The sequence below is a fragment of the Melanaphis sacchari genome, unplaced genomic scaffold (genome assembly GCF_002803265.2).
Source record: "Melanaphis sacchari strain LSU unplaced genomic scaffold, SCAv2.0 Contig2_pilon_pilon, whole genome shotgun sequence".
Classification (NCBI taxonomy): domain Eukaryota; kingdom Metazoa; phylum Arthropoda; class Insecta; order Hemiptera; family Aphididae; genus Melanaphis; species Melanaphis sacchari.
The window spans coordinates 1,127,880-1,150,122 of record NW_020271173.1 but is presented as its reverse complement, the minus strand read 5'-3'; the positions used below and the strand labels follow the sequence as shown (position 1 = coordinate 1,150,122).

The 22,243-nt window shown below is 31.8% G+C and overlaps 2 protein-coding genes and 1 pseudogene across 5 annotated transcripts in view; all 3 read left to right on the top strand.

The window, feature by feature from the left end:
- The window catches only part of LOC112595878, a 7,522-nt pseudogene extending 4,299 nt beyond the window's left edge, over positions 1 to 3,223 (top strand).
- A 6,986-nt stretch (positions 3,224 to 10,209) lies between these two features.
- LOC112595874 lies at positions 10,210 to 11,375 on the top strand. Its single transcript, XM_025341262.1, has 2 exons — positions 10,210 to 10,276; positions 10,348 to 11,375. The coding sequence occupies exons 1-2, from the start codon at positions 10,210 to 10,212 to the stop codon at positions 11,373 to 11,375; spliced, it is 1,095 nt and encodes a 364-aa protein (XP_025197047.1).
- A 418-nt stretch (positions 11,376 to 11,793) lies between these two features.
- The window catches only part of LOC112595926, a 12,921-nt gene continuing 2,471 nt past the window's right edge, over positions 11,794 to 22,243 (top strand). The window contains exons 1-9 of one of the 4 annotated variants that reach the window (XM_025341329.1): positions 11,794 to 11,812; positions 18,589 to 18,656; positions 18,728 to 18,878; positions 19,801 to 20,008; positions 20,464 to 20,558; positions 20,643 to 20,817; positions 21,553 to 21,615; positions 21,981 to 22,043; positions 22,139 to 22,201. In XM_025341329.1, the coding sequence (XP_025197114.1) occupies positions 18,607 to 18,656; positions 18,728 to 18,878; positions 19,801 to 20,008; positions 20,464 to 20,558; positions 20,643 to 20,817; positions 21,553 to 21,615; positions 21,981 to 22,043; positions 22,139 to 22,201 (868 nt within the window). In that variant the 5' untranslated portion in view covers positions 11,794 to 11,812; positions 18,589 to 18,606. Of the gene's footprint in view, positions 11,813 to 17,061; positions 17,081 to 18,390; positions 18,410 to 18,448; positions 18,657 to 18,727; positions 18,879 to 19,800; positions 20,009 to 20,463; positions 20,559 to 20,642; positions 20,818 to 21,552; positions 21,616 to 21,980; positions 22,044 to 22,138; positions 22,202 to 22,243 lie in introns of those variants that run through there. The other 3 variants (XM_025341327.1, XM_025341328.1, XM_025341330.1) reach the window with 3 other exon arrangements.

The window sequence follows — 22,243 nt, the reverse complement described above, 5'->3', positions numbered from 1 at the left end:
TGGTGGAGTCCGTGGGTCTGACCCCCTGACTCGTGTCTCTACATGTAAATTTGTGTTTTTATATGATACATAAAACAAATTTGATCATGGATATGAACGTTTTTAAAAATTTTCGAAGCTCAGTTATATAATTTTCAATTGTTATCATAATTTTCGTTATCAGTTTTGTACCAAACATAGTAGATACTAGATAATAATGATGCATAAATATATATTTTATATATAGATTTCTTAATATGTCTATGTAATGATGACGGACGGTTTCTCTTATTTACAATTATGCATTACGCCTGACGCCATTACGCGATCTACAAAACCGTTGGGAACTCCACTGCTCCCACGTATTATTTAATAAATCTTTCTATTAAGTGTGTTAATGTTTTAAATTTTTACTATATTATTTTAATTTAAATAAAATGAACAAAACACCTAAAATAACATATTTTTTCACTGCGATTCGGTCTACAGAGTCCACTTGTAATAGTGAGACCTCTAGCGAAATTTTGAATCTGAAAAGGTCTATCAACTAAGACGATGAGCAAAGTTTGAATAAGAAATTAAATTCTCAGGTATGTTAAAATTTTGTATTTAAATTTTAAAGTTTAAAACCTGAATTTCTTATTAACTTGATTATGTAATTGAAATCAATAGTTAATTTAGAGATGTGTCGTTCATGAACGAACTAGTTCAATTGAACTATTTACCGAAGAGAACGATTCGAAACGATTTTCGAACTAGTTCACATTAGATGAACGTCATCATCGTTCATTTTACATTGCATTGTGTTTAATTTTTAAATGTTTTTTTTCATTTTAAAAAGTTGTAAGTAGTGGTTGTCTTTTTATAAAACTATAGAAATCATCCAGACAAAATCATAAAAATATAGTGTTTTTAATAATTTAAATTGTAAAAGAAAAAATTAAAATTTCTTAAAAAATCACACATTTACATTTTACCTATATATAATATATACATATCAATAACGAGTTTTTAGTAAATAGCAATTTTTTAGGAGAGGTTATTTTATATTAATAGTTAGTATCCATAAGTTCATTGATATTAATAGTTTAAAATAAAATAATAAAATGGGTGGGCAAGTGGGTATCGCTATTATGCTATATAGTAGAAGTGGAGAGTATGTAGGTCATTATATAATGGATGTGTTAAATTTGAATGCAATGACAGGACAAGTATCATTGTATACGAAAAACGATTCTGAACGGAGATGATTTGTCAGTTTAGGATATATTATATTATCTATATTTAAATTGTAATTTAATTTTCTCAACTACTGGTGAAAGTTTCAAGTTTCTATATGACATATACTTTTAGAATAACAACAAATATTTTAAAACATTTTAGGATATATTGTTATTTTACACGATTTTGTAAAAAAATTTATTTTTTATTTTTTTTTTTACTACGATAAGTACAACGTATATACGTACAACTAATTATAAACCTTATATTCAATTTTAAAGATTTTTTGGAATGCCAAATTTTTTTTATTGTTTTTGAGTTACAGCAAAATATAAAAGTCGATTTTGTCAAAAACTGATTATGCGTAAAAATTCCCGTTTTCCCATTACTTTTTTAGGGTTATTCCTGACACTGTTTATAAAAACAGTGAATAATCAAATATTTATTATATTATGAGTGTATGAAGCTATAATATTCATTAAAGATAATTTTACATAAATACGATTTAATTTACCTGTTGGCTGTAACTTATTAGTTTAAACAAATTATTTAAATAGCTATATACGAGTACTTAAACTAAAAAGTAAACATTATAATTATATAATATGTTAAATATATCATAATTTGTATTAAATAGATTTGATAAAAGTGAAGTAATAATAATTGATAAAAATTAATAAATAAAAATCAAGATTTTCATATTTTGTATTGTAATTCAAAAATAAATAACAATATATACTTGAAATGTTCACCAAATATTTATTTTATCATTTTCTATAATATTATTTATTCATAAAAGAAGAATCGTTTTTCGTAAACAATGATTTTATAAAGTGTATTGTGAATACATATTACTTACAATTTTAATTAAATTTTTTTTTTCAATATTATTTTAATTAAAGAACTACAAAAGAAATGGAAGAGTTTACGTGATGCATTCAGAAAAGAATATACCAAGTATGATAAATCAAGTTCTCGGGCATCAAAAAAGTTGAAATATTGTTATTATGATGCTTTATTATTTTTAACACCGACATTTACAGATGACAGTAAGTTTATTATTTAGGTACTACTATTTTAGTTACAAAATAAACCTACTATATAATATATTATTTACTTATTATATGTATAAAATTAATTTTAAGATCCTGAGTGAAGCAATTTTTTTTTGTGTGTCTATTTTCTATACACGATAAATAGTCTAAATAATGCTTAGATTTTTTTATTCGAATAATTTTCAGTAATTTTATTTTAGTTAACACATGGTTGAAATTTTAGTAATTACAACATGTACGTATTAAAAAACAAAAGTTAATATTGTATTTTAAGTTCATAATTGTAAATCTTCTTTTATTTGAAATAAATAGAAAAATACTATAAATGAAACAAATATATAACTATCTAAAGAAGAAATTATAAAGAGTAAAGAATTCGAGTATATTTTTATTTTGTATATTAGCATTATATTTGAAAATTATAATAAAATTTTTATTCGAATAATTATCTAGATAATATTTTGCCTATTTCTAATTACGATGACCCACCAAAAGATACCATATAACCTAACCCATTTACTCACTTTTTTCATTTCAGAACATCAGGTAATATTTTATTATTTTCACTAGAAAATACTATGGAAGATGACGACGCAGTAGAAGTTTCATCAGACACTGGGATTGCAGATGCAAACGCTGATCCTTCTACTAGTTTGTCTACACAAAGTGATGCACCAATAAACGTACAATTGTCAACATCGATCTCGGGAACAAAAAAAAATACCACAAGAAAAAATATCGATTCGCCTCCATCATTTCAACAGCAATTATTAAAAGTATTGGATAGATCTCAAAACATAAATGATGAAAGTGATGACGATAAACATTTCCTTCCATCATTATTGCCGGGAATGAAGGCGATTGATAATGATAATAAAATGGATGCTAGAATTGAACTAATGCAGGTTGTCTAGAAATATTCTAAAAAACGTCCCGCCGAATCTGCAATTTCGTCATATTGTCTATAACCAATTCAGTATCTATCATCTACTCCAGCATTAAATACAAATGACTATGGCTTGCAGGTTACCGAGAATAGCCCCAGTAGCAGCTGGCAACCTCGCTATTATTAAGTTAATATTTTTTTTTTCATTATAAGTGTATAATATGTTAATGTTATTTAATAATAAAGTACATATTTACTCAAATAAAAAATTGGTACTTACTTTAGAGTAATGGACAACCTTTCCACTGCCAGTATTGTATCACCTTTAATATTTTACTCTTTTTCTAGGTCACTTTTTACAATATTTAAAAGTTCATCAAATGTTTTTACAGACATTTTGTAATAATTAAAAAATGTTTTTGAAAATCGTCATAAATAACATTGAATTGACCCTTTCCTGCCCTTTTTCCCCATAGGGATGTACCGCAAACCTATTTATGGTTTTTTCTTTTTTTTCTTCTAATGCCTCATTTATGGCAATTATTAGCGCTGGTGTAATTTTCGGCATTGTGATGTAGACTGTAGACCTACTCCTACGAACAGTTAGTACGAACTGACTACTGCAAATGGTCGATCGATGAGTGTCAATTATTAATTTGTACTATTTGAATACGATAATATAATATTTATATTATTGATACAATAATTGTGGAGTTTACCATTTTTTTTAAAAATATTGTACAGATATACGAGACGGAATACGCTCGACGGATACGCCTTGTACTCGTATAGTTAGTCCGTCGGAAAACGCTACGGAATACGCGGCGTTCGAAACGCGGCGAAATACGCCGTGTATAGTTGGGGCCTAAGAATTCGTAAGGCGAGATATGGGGTACAGTTTACGCCGTACGTGACGGTGTGCAATTCATATTCAGGTAATTCATCATGAGACGAGGCGCACCACAATACATGTTGGAACTCGCGATATTTTGGTAGAATTAAAATTTGTCGGTACATCTTACAGATGTCCGTGGTAAAAGTAAACTTGTGTACATGAAAACGTGTTAAGACGTCCACAATGTCCTGCTGCAATTTAGGACCAGACCACAAACATTCATTCAACGACGGTCCGCGAAAACCTCGGGCAGATGCGTCGAACACAGTGCGAATTTTATGAGGATCGACTTCCGGGCGATAGACGGCATGATGAGAAATTATATATCGCCCCGAAGACGTTGCCACCGACATATGTCCCAAAGCGATATATTCGGACATAAAATTAACATACAATGATTTTAATAATGGATTCGCGGACAATTTACGCTCGAGCGCATCAAAACGCCGCACGGCTATCTAGCGAGACCCTACTTGGGTTTCAGCCGACACGCGGAACGGTAACGGTACCGCGAAACGACCCGACGGCAGGTGCATCATTTCATCATGAAATATCTGCTCGCAACATCCTTCATTTGTGAACGTGCCAGGCGCCATTTCGGGTTCCTCGACGTGCCAAAAACACTCCCATTATCCCCTCAATAGACGCGGTCATACAAATCGGAAACGACTAATAGGAGTGATTAACTCGATCAACGACCGGACCCATAAGAATCCAGCCAAACACCGAACTAAAGGCTGCAGATAATGTATCGTCGATCGACACTTTTCGTCCGTCCATTATAGACCCGTATACGTCCCCTCCCAACAACAAGTCGATTGGCGACATCAGATGAAATGACGGATCCGCGAGTGCAAGGTTAGAAAACCGGTCTTTTACAGACGCGGCGAATGGTTTTTGCGGTAAGTCGCTTGTTATAGTGGGCAACACCCATGCCTGAACAGGTAACACCGGATCGGACGCAAACCTCGGCTGTACTATGCATTCTACGCGACCTTGGACTTCGGTGACTTTTGTCCCAGACAAACCGCTTATCGGTGCAGTCCAACGCGACGGTTTTAATCTTAATCGTTCAACACACGCGGCGGTGATTATACTGACTTGTGACGCGCTATCAACCAGCGCCCGCATTGTCAGCACCAAGCCGGACCTATCTCGCATATTCACGAGCGCGATACCTAAAACAACGACATTCGATGGATGGGGGGACGGGGGCTTCACAACGGATGCACACACAGATGAATTGACCTGTATCGGCGGTTCCTCCCCGCCATCTCGCTCATCGGATGACAAATGGAGAAGTGTATGATGTTTATGCGAACATTCTCTACAATTCGGTTTCGCCTTACATTTCGGGACCTAGTGATCGACACTCAAACAATAATTGAGACATACACGATACTCTCGCGCCCACCACGTTCGGTCTTCGGCCGCCCAAGACTTGAATCGCATACACGCGGTTAATACATGTGAACCGGCACAACATGGACAATTCTCGTCTTCCTTAGCTGTTACAAATGACACCGGACGAGACCCTTTTGATTTCCCATAGTGATCTCCACTCTTACGGGCTGTGCTTATCGGCTTTCCTCCCTTAACTTGAGCGACAGCGTTACCAACCTTTTCCGGGGTCAGCGACGTTTTCCAATATAGACACGCGCGTGCAAACAAACTTGAATAATTCAACTATGGACGGATAATCAGCCGAATTACTCGACTCGAATAATTTACGCGTAACAACGGGCAAACACTTAAAAGCAATTGTAAATAAAATTAATGACCCCAAGTTCGGTACGTTTAATGCTTCCGACAGCGAAATACTTTCGTTTACCGTACCTACAAAATTGTTAAGGTCTTGTAACGACTCTTGCGACATGATTGGCGTGCTTAATAATCGATCAAGTAACGACGATCGCTCAGACAGGAGGGACAATGCGAGATTATAATTTTCTCCGGTCACCGGAACACGACGTATCGCGTCGGCCGCTTCACCTGTAAGACACCCGATTAAATAGTACATTTTATCTAGGTTAGATAGTATGAGTCGCGCGTCCACTTGTACTTTAAATCTATCACGGAACATGGGCCACAGACGGAAATCTCCGTCGAACCTGGGGAGCGGAATTTCTGGCAGTCGTAATAACGGATTTTGGTAATTTTCCTGAGGAAAGTCGGTCGATCCTAACCTAGTCTGAAGGTACGACATATCGATTACCTCAACGCCCTTGGGTATTAACTTCGCCGCCGCAACCTTACACTCACTAATACATTTACGTATTTCAGCTGTCAAACCGACATCATACTCGGAGAGTCTATCTAAATCGGTTAAACCGTCTAATATCGCATCATCTTCAAACCTAAATTGCGTCCACAACGAATCTAAATCGGCAGTTAAATGTGTAACGGTCGGACCTAGGTCGGGTTCCTCTACAACTTGTAATGCTAAATTATGCACGGCCTTAATCTGTGCTATTACATTCGAACGCCCGAGTTTAACACGCTCTAAACGCCGAGCACCACGCACACCATTAGTATCAGTCCCGCTAGCCATAATAGACAGTAACTTGCTATTACCACGCTATCTCCGCTAAGACTAAAATTATAACCACTGACGTTTAACCCAGTACTGTGTGACCACGTGAGCCACGCCAATAACCCAACAACTAACACCACCGAACCAACACAAAAACGCTGCTGAACCTCCCTATAAGGTCAGAACCACGCTCTGCTACCAAAAATGTTCGCCGTTCTGCTCCTACTTGATAATCGTGGTTAGCGTGAACGACTTGCGTTTTTTTGTTGGACAGGAAGAAGGTAGGGTTACCCAAGCAAAATATACAAAAATATCAAATAATAGTAATACAGTGCCGAACACCTGTGGTATATACATATATATATATATAATATGAGGCGCATAGAACCACAACAGCTTAACCCACAAAAAAACAAATTCTGTTTTATGTGATAAAACGTTTCATATGGATATAATATTTGAAATCCACTATGGCCTATCCCTCAAAAAAAATTATTCGCTAGATGGCAGCACATAATTCGTTTTGGCATTGATATTTAAATTATTATTTTCAGTGCTAAAATGGCCTAACCCGTTGATAGCGGGTTAGGCCATTTTAGTTTTCAGATTAATTTGCCGCCAATATGTTAGGCTACTGATACATTATGTAAAAAATTATGTTACTTCTGAAAAACTTATAATGTATTCTGACCAGTGCGGTGGTCAAAACAGAAATATTAAAATGGCTGTTCTGTGTAATTACATAGTTGCAAGTCCCTCATTTACTGTAAATGAAATTGATCATAAATTTTTAGTTAGCGGGCATTCGTTTCTACCATGTGACCAAGATTTTGGTCTGGTAGAGAAACAAAAAAAATATCATTCTGAAATTCATGTACCAGATGATTGGAAGTCAGTGATAACATCTGCCAGGAAAAGAAATCCATTTCAAATTGTCAATATGACAAAAAATGATTTTTTTTCAACCAAGTCCTTGGAGAAGCAAATTACTAATAGAAAAATCAATACAACAAATCAGAAAGTAGAATGGCTTAAAATACAATGGTTAAATTATAAAAATGACCAACATTTTAAATTTAATTATAAATATTCTAATAATCCTGATTTCCCATTTAACAGTGTTTATGTTGGTAAAAGGATATCTAAAATTGAAGACTATACAAGAATGTTAGATCTATTGTATCCTAATGGGCATACAATAACTGAAGCAAAAAAAAAAGATTTGTTAGATTTACTTGCATTTATACCCCCTATAAAACACCAATTTTATACTAATCTTAAAGTTAATAAAAACCACGATGAAGATTATCAAGATTCAAACGAAGATGAACATATTGAATAAGTATGTAGCTTATAATAAATTATTATTATTATTAAAATGTATATGATTTTAAATTATGTTATTAAGTTTAAATTTATTATTTTTAAAGGTTTAGAAAAGTTCTCTAACATTTATATTATTATTTTAAGTTTTCCACCCAGTGTTATTAGTTTGTTTTTATTTTTGATTGATTTTTATTTAATTATTAAGCAAAGAAGACTGATAATGTGATATCAATAATTATTATTAATCTGAAGGATCTCAGAGTTATTTTCCTTAACAAAATATTGTAAATAGATAACTAAGAGTTTTTTTTTTTTTTTTAGAGTTTTCTTGTTGATTTTAATAATTTGATGAAGAATAAAGTCTTATAATATTTCTTTTAATATTTATGTATGTTACAAAGAAACAGATTTATGAAAATAAGTATTGAAGTAAATTCAAATGTTGCATGTGTAATAATATTGTTATGATGAATTAAAATTGTATTTGTTTTTTGCACTAAGCTCAGAACACTAATTTTATCATGTGAAAAAAATATTATAATCATAAAAATATATTTCAACTATCAATTATATTTTAATTGTATACTACAAATTGAAACCAATACAATCAAGTTAATATTTTATTAAAAGAACCCGATTAAAGTGAATAACACATTTTCAATGAGCCGGCCTAACCCACCTGACATATATAATATATCTATTATATTATATAATAGAAATATTACTTAATCATTAATATGCGAGCACCCAAATCAATAAAAACGTTCGCTTATAAAATATAATAACAATAACTGCACGTATATAATATTATTGAATATGTGCATATAACTATAGACGATAAATAATATGGTCTTGAGTACAATGACCTCAAGTACCGCAATGAATATAATAAAAAAAAATGAAAATAATAATAGAATGGACACAAATTTGAACACTAAGTTCGCAATATATACAACAATTTGAATGACCACTGACCATGAATAATAAATATAATAGTCAGTAAATATAACCTGAAGCGACAGCAAAATCTGGTCCCTTGATCGCACCGTGACTCTTCCGATGATGGTGATAATTGGATTCACACGAGGTTTTTAGTTTAACCTAATAGCGACGTTGCGTGTGCGTGTAGTTCGACCGTTGGAAAAAGACAAAACTACAGATGAAATATAGCAAAGCTTGTCGGCCGACACGAACGTCAACGGTCTGGTCTCTCCAGACGTAGGAGGAGGAGCTTGCTGGAACTTTATATTATCTATTTGTCACATTTGTAGAGTCCCAGCAAAGCTTATTAGGCGGGATTGTTCCGCGTCCGAACAATGTTTGATTACCGGTTATATTGTTAAAAATGTAATTAAAATCGAGCTAATACAAGTTCTGATAACGTTTTCTATAATAGGTATACCTAATTTAATATATTATTATATTATACATTGTTGGATACGTGTTTTTCGGAACGGACGTAGCAGAGCGCGCCGTCGTTATCAGCACCCGAGTCGTGCATTCGCGCCGACCTCTGGTGGCTGAAGACTCGTTCGTCGTGCGCGTTATCACACGTCCGAAAAATCGCGATACGTTTTTCGGAAATGAGCTTTTCATCACGTGTTCGTCGGTGCCGTATTTTTGTATTTTTTTTTCATATGGTCGTTGCTAAAATGAAACACATTTGTATTTTCACGTGTTAACGTTAACTGACGTTCGGGTTTGTGTCCGTCCGCCGTCGTGTTGTTAACTATAGTGCGGCTCACGAAAAGTGAGCGTTCAAGATCAATGGGTGGTGACCAAATATTGTCGAAACCAGGGGTTCTCCGTTTTGTAGTATATTCCACCGACCGTCTCATGCGCTATGATTTCTTTTGGCGGGACCATATTCAATAGACATTCCTTTTATGTAGCAGTCCCTACTCTATTTTTTTTTGTACCTTTTTTTTTTTTTTTTTGAGTAGACCCTTCATTGTGTATAGCCTTACAATTGTCATCTTTCGTGAGCTCGACGTAGTGAACGCATGTGTTTAGTGAACAGTGTTAAAATATTTGATCTGCTTTTGGTGTTAAACTGTTAAATTTGTAATTTGTTTTTAATTAATACTATTTTTTAAATTATTTTACTTTAAAATGCCTTTTAAAAATAATGACACTCGTAGTCAAACCAAAAAAGTAATTTTTAATGTGTACAATTACTTAAAAAGTTTAGCTACTTCCGACGACTTGGCTTTAAAAGAATATTTTAAACAAACATAAAAAATTACTGCCGACGCGTGTGGTGTATCTGTTATAACAGTAAGACGAGTGTGTGCAGAAGGATCTTCTACCGATGATGTCTCAGACTGGCCACAAACTGGACCATCATTTAAATCACCACGAAAAACGTATAAACGTAAAAAGTATGCCACAGAACTGGACGATTTCGATAGCGATGTTATACGAAGAACTATATATGAATGTTATGAAAAAGGTGAGTATCCTACATCAAAATTAATTTTAAATGCTGTACAACAAAAATTTGGTTATAAAGGTAGTCTTGCTTCAATGAAAAGATTGTTAAAAAAATTAAAATTTACGTACAAAAAATGTAACGATGGACGTAGATTTTTAATGGAACGAAATGACATTGTTGCTTTGAGGTGTAAATTTTTACGTACGATGTGTACACTACGTAGAAATAACGATTCCCGTCCCGTCATTTACTTAAACGAGACCTGGGTGAATCAAAACCATTCCAAAACTTTTATATGGCAAAATGAGTTGGAAACTGAAGGTTTAAAGGTACCTACCGGTAAGGGAGGCCGACTCATTGTTTGTCATGCAGGTTCAAGTCATCATGGTTTTATTAAGGAAGCAAAATTAATTTTTCGAAGCAAATCTGGCGATACAGAAGACTACCATAGTCAAATGAATGCCGCCGTTTTTAGATCTTGGTTCGTACAATTGTTGCAATCCCTTGAAGAACCATGTGTCATCGTCATGGACAACGCTCCATACCACTCAATGTTGGAAGATAATTTTCCAAAGAGCAATGCCCGAAAAGCCGATGTTCAAGAATGGTTGACTAAAAAAAATATTAATTTTTCTCCGCTAGAAACAGTTGCTGAACTTCGTGAAAAAATTAAAGTTTTAATACCGACCGAAAAAAAATATGAGCTGGATGAATTGGCCTTTAAAATGGGACATGAAGTTGTACGATTACCACCATATCATTGCCATTACAATCCCATTGAAATGATATGGGCAAAAGTAAAGGGACAGGTTGCATCTAAAAATACAACCTTCAAGATGGCTGATGTTGAAAAACTAATGCATGAAGCAATAATTTCGGTGAAAAAAGAAAATTGGGAAAATTGCATACGTCATGCCGAAAGATTACAGGACGAAGATTATGAAAAAGAAAAACGTAGAGAAGTAATTTTGGAGCCTATTATTCTTACAATACAACCAGGTGATACCAGCTGTGATGAAGACGACGAGGAAGACGATATAATATAATTTTTGTGTAAAAAATGTATATATTACCTAATGACTGTATTTTAAATTATTTTATATTTGTGTTCTTTAATATTTTTTATGATTAAATCATGATTAGTTTTTTAATATCGGTATTTAAAATAGTTAATGCAATTTTTTCTAATCCTAACATTCATATAAATTATGTGTTTAATATTAATGCAATGTATATTGTGCTGTATAATAGTATACTAGCATTAAAAATTTTAAAAACCGCGGAAAACCGGTTTGACAATCACTTACTAAAATTGGCCACGGGATTCGCTGATGTCAGCGCTCACTTTTCGTGAACCGCACTATACGTAGTAGTGTAGTACATCCCATTTTATACGTCGATAATTGTCGCGTTGTCGGTTGTAGACCACCGTTTTGTGTTCGCCATCTTTGCCATTGCTAAAGTGGAGTTGTCACGGGGTCAGGTCAGACGGTTTCCATTATTATTATTATTTTATTATACCTTTAGTTAACTACATATGTGTATCATATTATTGTAATATATATAAATTTATGCATTGTATACAGTCCATTATTTTTATTATTTTTTTTCTTTTTATACATATATTGTATTTATTCCTGTTGCGATACAACCACAAAAAAGACTTGGCTATCGCAACAACCATACATAGATAAGTCACACACGATTAAAGGCGTTTTTTACGGAAGAAACGTCTATAAATACTTAATATACTATCGAATAATAAATTATCGCTTGTATTGTCATTTTATCTCAAAAACTCTATGGTATTGTCAGACAACAGTATATATGTTACGGTAAATGATGTTATATCAGAAATTAACGTTATTCACCGGTTATTAACGTTATTTACCTACGAATGTGGGAATTATCGTTATTTTCTAGTGAATAACGTTAATAACCGTATGATTTGGGAAATTTTGATCTGATTATAAAATAAAAGAGGTTATTGCGGAAGATTTAAAAAAATAACCAAAGAACCAATCATCAAAGAAGACAAAATCGGAAATTAAATCATAGAAATCGCAGAAAAAAATTCAGAACTTGGTACTTAAATATTTTTTAATTATTTAACGATAAATTTCCGAATTTTAAATATAACAAAAATAAAACTAAAATATAAATATTTGAATATTAATTTAAATATTTTTTTGATGATTGTCAAGAAAATATTTGTATTGCATGTAAAAATTCAAAAAAAAATTTAGAAAAACAAGGAGAGAAAATGATGAAATTTTCTAAAGAAAAGTTTCCTCAGCTTGAAATAGGCTTAACTGTATGTGTATTTATACCAAACGTTGATAGAGCTCGTGATTCTATGCAAAATATACTATTAGTTGTCACTCAAGTTGAACATGATTTATACAAACTCTGTAAGTTAATTCTTAATGAAAAAATATACTATTAAAATTAAAATTTGTTTTATTATTTTATAAATACGGAATATAGTTTTCTTAAATATTATTTCACATGCCAAAAATAGCTGTTTGCAAATAAAATCTATTAGACATGGAGAATGTGATAAAATTAGCAGATGGTAGACAGTTGACACTGAGGGAAGTAGCTAGTAATAATTCGGTTGCGAGCCCTCGAAGGTACCAGCGTTGTCATTGCAAGACTAGTTGTAATAATAATAAGCATTGTGCTTACCTTGGGGCTGAAAAATTATGTTATATTAAATGGCATGGGAGTAAAACTTGTAAAAATAAATAAAAAATAATAATGCATTTATTCTATTTTTAAAAATATCTGGGTACTTACATAATTTTTCAAATTGTAGTATTTGAGATTCATGCGCTTATCTGATTTATAACATCAATTACCTGTGTATTTGGTCATTAACGTGATTATCCAGTTTATAACGATAATTACCTGTATATTTGGTAAATAACGTTAATAACCGGTGAATAACGTTAATTTCCATTTAACATCATTTACCGTAACATATACAATACACACAGTAATAGCATTATTCATAAATAATATTATCGTACACAGGTGATACAAATTCACCTGTAAAACAAATATTAATTAATATTAATAGAAATATAATATATTCAAATACTTATACATTACCTTACCATGAACTGATCCAGCTGTAGAATTAAAAAATTCTCTCACCTGAAAGGCTGGTTGACTTGCATTTCCACCTTGTATTGGAATATTTTGTAATGTTAAGTCTACTGCTGAATTAATATTTTCTTCTCGATGTAATGTTAACTCCAAAATGTTGACTCCATGTTATGTAGTCCTACATTTATTTTAATGAAATTGTGCAAAACACAGTTGCTAAAATTATATTGTCAGCTTTTTCAGGTTTTGCTTGGATACTTCGGTTGAATATTCTAAATTTTCGTGTCAAAATCCCTAACGTGTTTTCAACAACTCCCTTTCCTCTACAATAACGTTAGTTATATACTCTTTTTGAACTATCAACAAGTTGTTTTTCAGGGTAAGTCTCATTAGATATGTTTTTAAAGGGAATGCCTTGTCTCCTAAAATTACAAATGGGGTCGCATTTTCAGTTCCAGGAAGTTTGGTACCTGAAAGTACATTCAGTTGATTACTATCTAAGCTTTTTCCTAGTTTCAAGTTCATTAGAATACCTCCATCACTATTTCTACCATACGCACCTACTAGAATAAAATTATAATGGGCATCGACGAAACCCATAAGTACCAAAAGGTCTTTTTAGTTAAAATATAGTGTCCCACTATTTAGTTGTTATGGCACAAAGAAGCCATTAAACATTCAATATTATAGAATATTATAGTACCTACAGTAGAGACATCTAGCGGTTTGGTAGACCGTAAACTTAATCGTTAAATTTAGAGCTAATGGTCATCAAATCTACCTTGTAGCTGTCGTAGTAGAATGTATGATATATATACAAGTATTAGACTTTGTTTAATGCGAGGTTTTGAAGATCGCATTTGGGTGCGGCACGCGGTAGATATAAGTTAGCATCAATGTTGTTCAACTGTGTGTATCTAGACTGTGCGATGGTGTTCTTTCAAAACTTCCAGTTAATTTTTCAATAGTAAAATAAATTGCTAATAGTAATATCAATTTCATTAAGTATGTTTAATTATTTAATAATAAAGGCTTTAACACTCCGATTTCTTTCTGTAGATCTTTAATTCTACCTTATAATTTTTAGTATAAAGTTTATATTTTGCTCAAAAATGTTTTATCAAGCGTGGTTCAAGGGAAGCTAAGAGACTTTAACCCTTCATTTGAATTTATATAATATACCTTATCTAGTACCTATTACGTATTTATCAAGATTTATTTATGTAATAAATTGTTCATAACATGTTTTAAATTCCATAAATTAAAAATATTAATAAAATTTATATTGTTATTGTATCTTATCTGTAGTCTGTTACGTGTTAAATGTCAGGAATAACTTTTGAATTTCAAAACTTCATATTCAATTATTGATGAGATGCCAGAGTCAATGAGCATAAAAGTAAAATATACAATTTATTTTCTTTTACGGCCCACAGTCACTGCTAATTTTTATTTTTTTTTGTTAAAAACCTAATAATTCCTCTTTTTAGGAGTGTAAGGTGTTTGTAAATTGGTTTAAAACTAGTTATAATGTTTACCTTTCAATGTACTTATGAATTTGATTTTCGAAAAATTTACAACAAAAGGCGTCGAAAACCGTTTTTTATTAAAACCATATTTGATGCGAAATCTAGAAGAAGGAATAAGTTTTGAATTTCGAAACTTCATATTCCTTTTAGATCAACGGCGTCATTTCAGGTTTTTTTTGTTGAGAATTCGAGGTTTCAAGCAGACCATATAAAAATAGATATACCTTTATGTACATAATCCTGCTTTCAATTGGAAAGGCTCCTATAATCTTTATCTAATAATTTATTTTAGAAACTTGATGAATATGTTATTCAGTGATTGACATGTTCTGAGTTCTGACAATTTAAAAAATGTTTAAGGTTTGTTTCATATAATTTGTCTCCAAACTTTTATAAATTTGTAAAAGAAAAAATACTATTACGATGTAAATTTTTCGCCTCTAAAATTTTGCCGCTGTAAGTATATGCTACTTTGTTTATTAGGAAATACGCTACTGTTCAATAGGAATAATTGTCATGTCAGTTGTGGTGACGCAAATTGTATGTTAAGTAATGAGTCACATCATTATTCCAATCTTCGCACTCTTCGAAATCATTATAAATTAAAATATACTAATTTTTGTTCCTTTGTTCAAAAAGTACGTATTTCGAATCGATAATGTGAGTGAAAAGTTACTGCCAGCTATTTGTGTATATCATACAGATAATCGGCAGACGGTCTCATTATTATTATCAAACTGGTCATGGGTTGAGGCAAATTTTATTATACTAGTTTTATGCGTAGTATTGAATGACAATAGCATTGTTAAAGAGCTGATTATTACATATAATAAAAAAATACAGCCAAAATTAATGAATAATAGCTAAAAAGAAAAGTTTTCAATATATTATACCGTGTAAGCCGTGTAAGGGCGTACTTATAAATTACATCTGTAAATCTGTTACAACCAAGTCCAGCGAGGCAGCGAGCGAACAAGAAGCGCGCCGACCAAAATCGGTCCGGTAATGTCCGGTTATGCGCATCTCCTCGCGTACCCTGCCAAATGCATTCATCTAGAACAGTGGTCGGCAATAGACGGCCCGTAGAGAGAAAATAATTGGACCGCAAAAAATATTTTTTAATAATGCTGGTTTTCCGCACAAAATACATGTTGTTCCAGCCGACACGGCACGTACGATTAGAGCCGTCTGCTGCCACAACTCGTGGTGTGTCGAGGATAGAAAAAAGGTCACTATAAACGTTATATATATTAATATATAACATAATAAAAAAAGGTAGGTAGATATACCTACCATATATAATTATAAGTAATATTATTCTACAATTATGATTATAGAAGGAGGGCGCTCCAAAAATGTACAATACGTCAATACAATATTATAGAATGACTTACATATTATATAAAACGAACATAAATATATAATATTATATCCGTACTCGGAATAAAATTACACAAAATAAAACAATAATAATAATAAGGGGAAATACCCTAATAATGAACATAATGGTAGTATCTACCAAAACAACCTGGTTTACGGCAGCTCGCTTGGTGATCCGCTGACGGGTGAATGATGCTGGTCCAACGGAAAAAAACAGCAGTTTTAACTTGGTCGCCAAGAGTTTAATATATGGCGATCCACGAGTGATGCGCACAAGTATAATAAAATAATAATAGTAGTTTAATAATATAATAATAATAATAATAATAATAATAATAGCCACGCGGTTTTAGGCGGCATGCACAAGCGACACACGGGCGACACGCACTGTGCGTAAAAAACCACCGAGGTTTCGCGCGACAACACGCACACAAAAAGGAAACAGGGGCGGAAAAAACGCACCCGTCGTTTTCTCGGATATATATTATTATTTGTATACACACGAGTGAATTAAAAGGTGTGCGACACAAAAAAAAAAACGTGTCCGGCCCGACTGCGCTGTGGAAGCGTGGACATTCCGACATGGAGAGCGACGGACAACGTCAACCGAACCCGCATCGGTCAACCGGCGATCATATCGCACATAATATTACAATCGATAAAGGCGATGTAGTCGATAGCGAAGTCTGGTGGCGACGGGGAGGAAGATGTGCTTTTCTCCGAACCGGCGGGTAATTATTTGAACACGATACTGAGTTCGAACACCCATTGTATTATATTTTATCTATTTCATGATGTATGTGGAGATTACGATAGTGTTTATCTGTCGCTGTTTACAATAATAGTTATTAGTTACGATAACACGACAATTGTTATTGACTAATATTTGAATTTTTTTTTTTTTTTTAATATTCTGAACCGCTATATAATTTAATAGCCGATCACTGATCTATAGAGTCTAGACTCTAGACCACCCAAAGATCGACGGCGTGGTCCGATGTCCGGCACTCATCAGCTATTACCAACTGTTAGTTGTCACAAATCACTGTTACCAATGCTACTATTATTTTCATCCATCACTAGTCGGCACATCTCGACATGGTCGACGAGAAGGTGTGGCAGGTGATTTGTCCGAGGCGTATTTAGGGCATATAGTCTCAGTCGCACAGGCGACAAGTCCTATAGGCCCTGGCGATGGTCGATTTTACTAATTTTTTGAGTAGAAAAATTATTTTTATACAAATTATATTATGTTGTATAATTTAGAATTAGACGTTAAGCCGTAAACATTCGCGTCCGATCGCTCAAAATTAAACAGCTACATGTAGCTACTGTGTATATTATACACATACGCAACACGGTATGAAACAGTACGCACAAATATTACAAAACGTTCAGTGCGAGTTCGATCTGTGTAATCGTCTAATCGGTTAGACTACGCTGTATTGAAGTGTAATATCACTTATGTATATCTTATGTAGTCAAATATGAAATCACTATAAGTAAAGGGGCCCGGAATTGATCAGCCCCGGGGCCCACAGCAGTTCTCGCCGGCCCCGCATCTCGAGACTCGAAGACGATTCGTTCATGAATCATGATACGGATTACCGAGCGTTGTCGTCGGATTGATCGGTTGTCTAAGTTGTCTTCGGTACACCCACTACTTAAGGAGGAAAACGGGACCTCGGCAATCGATCGGCCGTAGGTCTGCATAGTGCAAAACCGGTGCGGCGCGTTCTCTTGCCGGACAGACGATAATCAGAACAGTTCCCATTGGCCCAGACGTCTCTGCGCGAACGACCTGTAACTCTGTCCACCGGGAGAACGCGTAGGTTTCGCTCGCGCAGACCAACGACCGACGACGGTGAGTGTCCGCCGAGGTATTCTGGCGGAGGATTCCTCCTATCCGAGTGTAGTGTGTACCGAAGACGGCCGACCCACTCGACTTCCACGCTCGGTAATCAACAAGTAACAACCTGTCCTGTCGTCGTCGAGACCTGCTGCTGGACTTGGAGCGCGCCGTCGATCATTGGACGGTCTAGGTGGCAGCACTCGGCTGGGTACGCAAAGGGATGCGCGAAATCGGACCGGTTTTGGTCATCGCGCGACGTTTTTTCTCGCTGGACATCGGACAATGTATACTCTATACGTCTTGTTTGTACAGTCGTTTAAAAACCAAGATGGTCGCTAGTTTTTGAGCTGTTATAACTAAATCTAAACATTTTAATCTTGTCAACAGTTTACACGGTAAAATACAATGCGGGTGGTAAAAATCAAAAATTTGAATAAATCTCATTTGGAAAAGACGTAAGTAAAATCTAACCAATACATCAATTTAATTTATTTTACGTATAAAGACATGAGATTATTTTGATTAGTTTCATCGTAAAAGGAAGAATTAGATATCTCAAAGTAGATAATAATAAAAAATCGAGTGGAAAACATTTAAATTCTATACTTTTTGATGACAGTTCAGAGATAGAAGTTGTAGCTTTCAAAGATTGCGATGAAATATTTAAAAAGTTAAATGTAAGTATATTTATTACCTAATTTATGTCGATATTTTTATGAAAATTTAAAAACGCTAACTTTTATTTAAATTTCGACAAAAATTGAAAATAGAATTATATAAATTTTATAAACATCTAATAATATAATATCAGTAATTATATAATATGGAAAATGAGATTAATATTATTTGTTGTCATTCAAAAAAATAAAAACTTTATTACTCAAGAAAATATAATTTTGCAATGGAATTAAATTATCTACCTAAAATAATATTTTTAAAAAAGTCAAAACTTTGAAGTAATGACTAACGAGTGTAGACATTTAAATGTGTCACCTTACATAAATATTTTTTTCGATAAATTTTTATATAGTATAAAAATATTCATTATTTATACAACCCTATTGGCTTTTATCATTATTCCTTATTTTTAATTGAATAAAAAAAATATCAACATACTATGTATATTCTCTCTCTTCCTCTTTCTTTGACCCACACTTAAATTCATAATTTTTTTTTTTAGTTTTTGAGTAATTTTGAAAAAAAATACCTTTAAATAAAAATTATTGAAAATAATATTTTGAGGGTTAGACATACAAATTTGTCTATTAAAATATGTAAAAAACATTGTACATTTTTAAAGTAAAATAATTAATAATATATCAAACCTTTAAAAATATTTTTTACATTTTTAATAATACCTAAGTAATTTACACTAAAATCACTTAAAATTGTTAAATATGGGTTTTGAATCAATGTATAGTATATATTATGACACAGTCAGACAAAGAAAACAAAAATTGTATGCTGACATTGGCATAAATATTTTGAAATTTAACTGATTACAAGCATGATTTAATTTATCAAAATAGGTTTTTACTAATAACTAATTAATTTGGTATTACTTATGTTATTTTATTTTATAAAACTGTGTTACTTTAGACTGATAATGTTGTACAAATTGAAAATGCTATGTTAAAAGAAGTTAATAAAGATTATAAAAAAACCAAGCACAAGTATAAAATAATATTGATAAGTAATTCAATAATTACAACCATAAATAATAATGAGGTAAATAACAATGACTTTCCAATTCACAAATACACTTCAGCCGCAGTATTAAAAACTCTAGAAACAGGAATGATAATTGGTAAGTAGATTAATAAATTATTTTATTATTATTATCTATAAAAATTAGTGGTTAGCCTCCCTTTTAGAGTATTTTAATATGTTTTTAGCTAATTGGTTTTTCTAAAATTATTAATATGCCTTTTTATTTCAGTTTATAAAAATACATTTTTAAACTATTTAAAATTAAATAGATAATAAAATGTCAAAATTAATATTATACCAATAATTTTATCATACATTTTGTACTAATACACTTATCACAAAAAAATCCACATTTTTCTATGTAAAAAAAAAAACTAAGTAAAAGAAGATCTCTTGCACTTAAAGTTGTAATATCATATTGTGTTATACTAAGTAAATCAAAAATATTAAATAATAGATACCTACATCAATATTGTAATTATTTACTTGGCAACTTTTTTTTTTCAAAAAAATTATTTAAATTAATTTTCACAATAATTTAATTTATTTTAGATGTCTTTGGTGTCTGTATCCAACTCAATAGTGAGAAGACTAATACTCAATCTCAGACATACAGAAAGGGAGTTATCAGGGTTGAACTCACAGAAGTAAGGAAATAATATTTTTTAAAACATGAAGTAGAAATGAAAAAAAATTTAATAAATGTTTGGATTATTTTTTTATTTTTTTAGTTTGAAGTTAGGTTTTATGGCGAAAAAGCTGAAAAACTGTATGATGTAGGTAGCGTATTGACCTTGTCTTGTGTTACATATATCAATATCAAAGGATCTGAATTTTTATCTGTTGGGCATTTAAGTAATGTCAAATGTACTTTGCAACAGCTATTTAATGTCCCAGTCTTGGAAAGTAAGTAATAGTTCTCTGAGTCTTATAATAAATTACAACAATTGGTTAACATAAAAAAAATATTATTATAATATTGCAAATATATTAAATATTAATATTTATTTTTTTACAAGCATCAAAGATTTGTGTCTTTTATATTACTTGACATTATTTAGTAGTTTTAGTTGAAACAGATGACCCATTAGTCACATCATGTTACACAATCTGTTAGAAAGTACAATTAATAAATTTTAACCAAAATTCAAAGTATGGACTATATAAGTTATGAACTTATGAACATTAAACTTCATTATATTTTATAATAAATAAATTAGTAAATACGCTATTTATTGGCAGTTAAATATAGATCATAAAGAAATAAAAATTAAATTTTTATTAAAAATGTATTCTGTTTTTACAATTTGTATTTTTAAGAATATTTAGCTACGAATATAATATTTTGTTATATAAACCAAAAATAAATACAAGTATACAACTACAACAAAAAATTACAATTATGATTAATGATTATGGGCAGATATTGAAATATTTATTTTTCATTTTTTTATGAATATTCTATTTCTATTGTAAATTATTCAAATAAAATAATGTTGGGTTGTCTGGCAGTCTCTTTGTAGTATGTTATAATATATTTATATCATATTTGTTTCTTCAGTTATTCAAAATAATAAATTACCTATACTTATAAATAAAAAATTGGTTATACTAGATTAATTATTGTTTATTGAATTTTAGATTCAAAAATTGAATTTTCAGACCACATACTTTTGATTCCAAGTTCGTCTTCATTTAACAATAGTAAGGGCATAGTAACAATAAAATAAATTTTAAACTTAGTTGATTATATGGTGTTTTGTATAACTTATTGCGTATATTTAGTTCATTTCAAACTAGTCTGCGAAATAATTCAATGAAGTTCCTAAACTTAGCTTAAAAATCAATTGTATGATAACTACTAATCATTTATTGCAGTTAATTAATTGTTGGGCACTAATAGTTATTGATAAATGAATAAAATTAGCCTGAAATATTTTCATCATTAGTAAAATCTTTTGTTTTGGAAATAGAATTATTATAGACATTAAAAGACATCAAGATTTTAATTTTACTTATTTAAAAAAAATGATATATATTAAGTTTATTATTTTTTTTTTAATTTTCAGGTTTGGCGATTGAATCACCTGATCAAATACCTTCGACTTCGTATTCAACTCCCTCCATCAAAAGTAAGGCGTAATAACAATAGTAAACAGTGTGTTTAGGCCTTGTTATGTAAAAAAAATGAACTATATTAAATTTATTATTTTTTTTTAAATTTCAGGTTTGGCGATTGAATCACCTGTTCAAATACCTTCAACTTCATATTCAACTCCCTCAATAAAAAGTAAGATGTAATAACAATAGTAAACAGTGTGTTTAGGCCTTG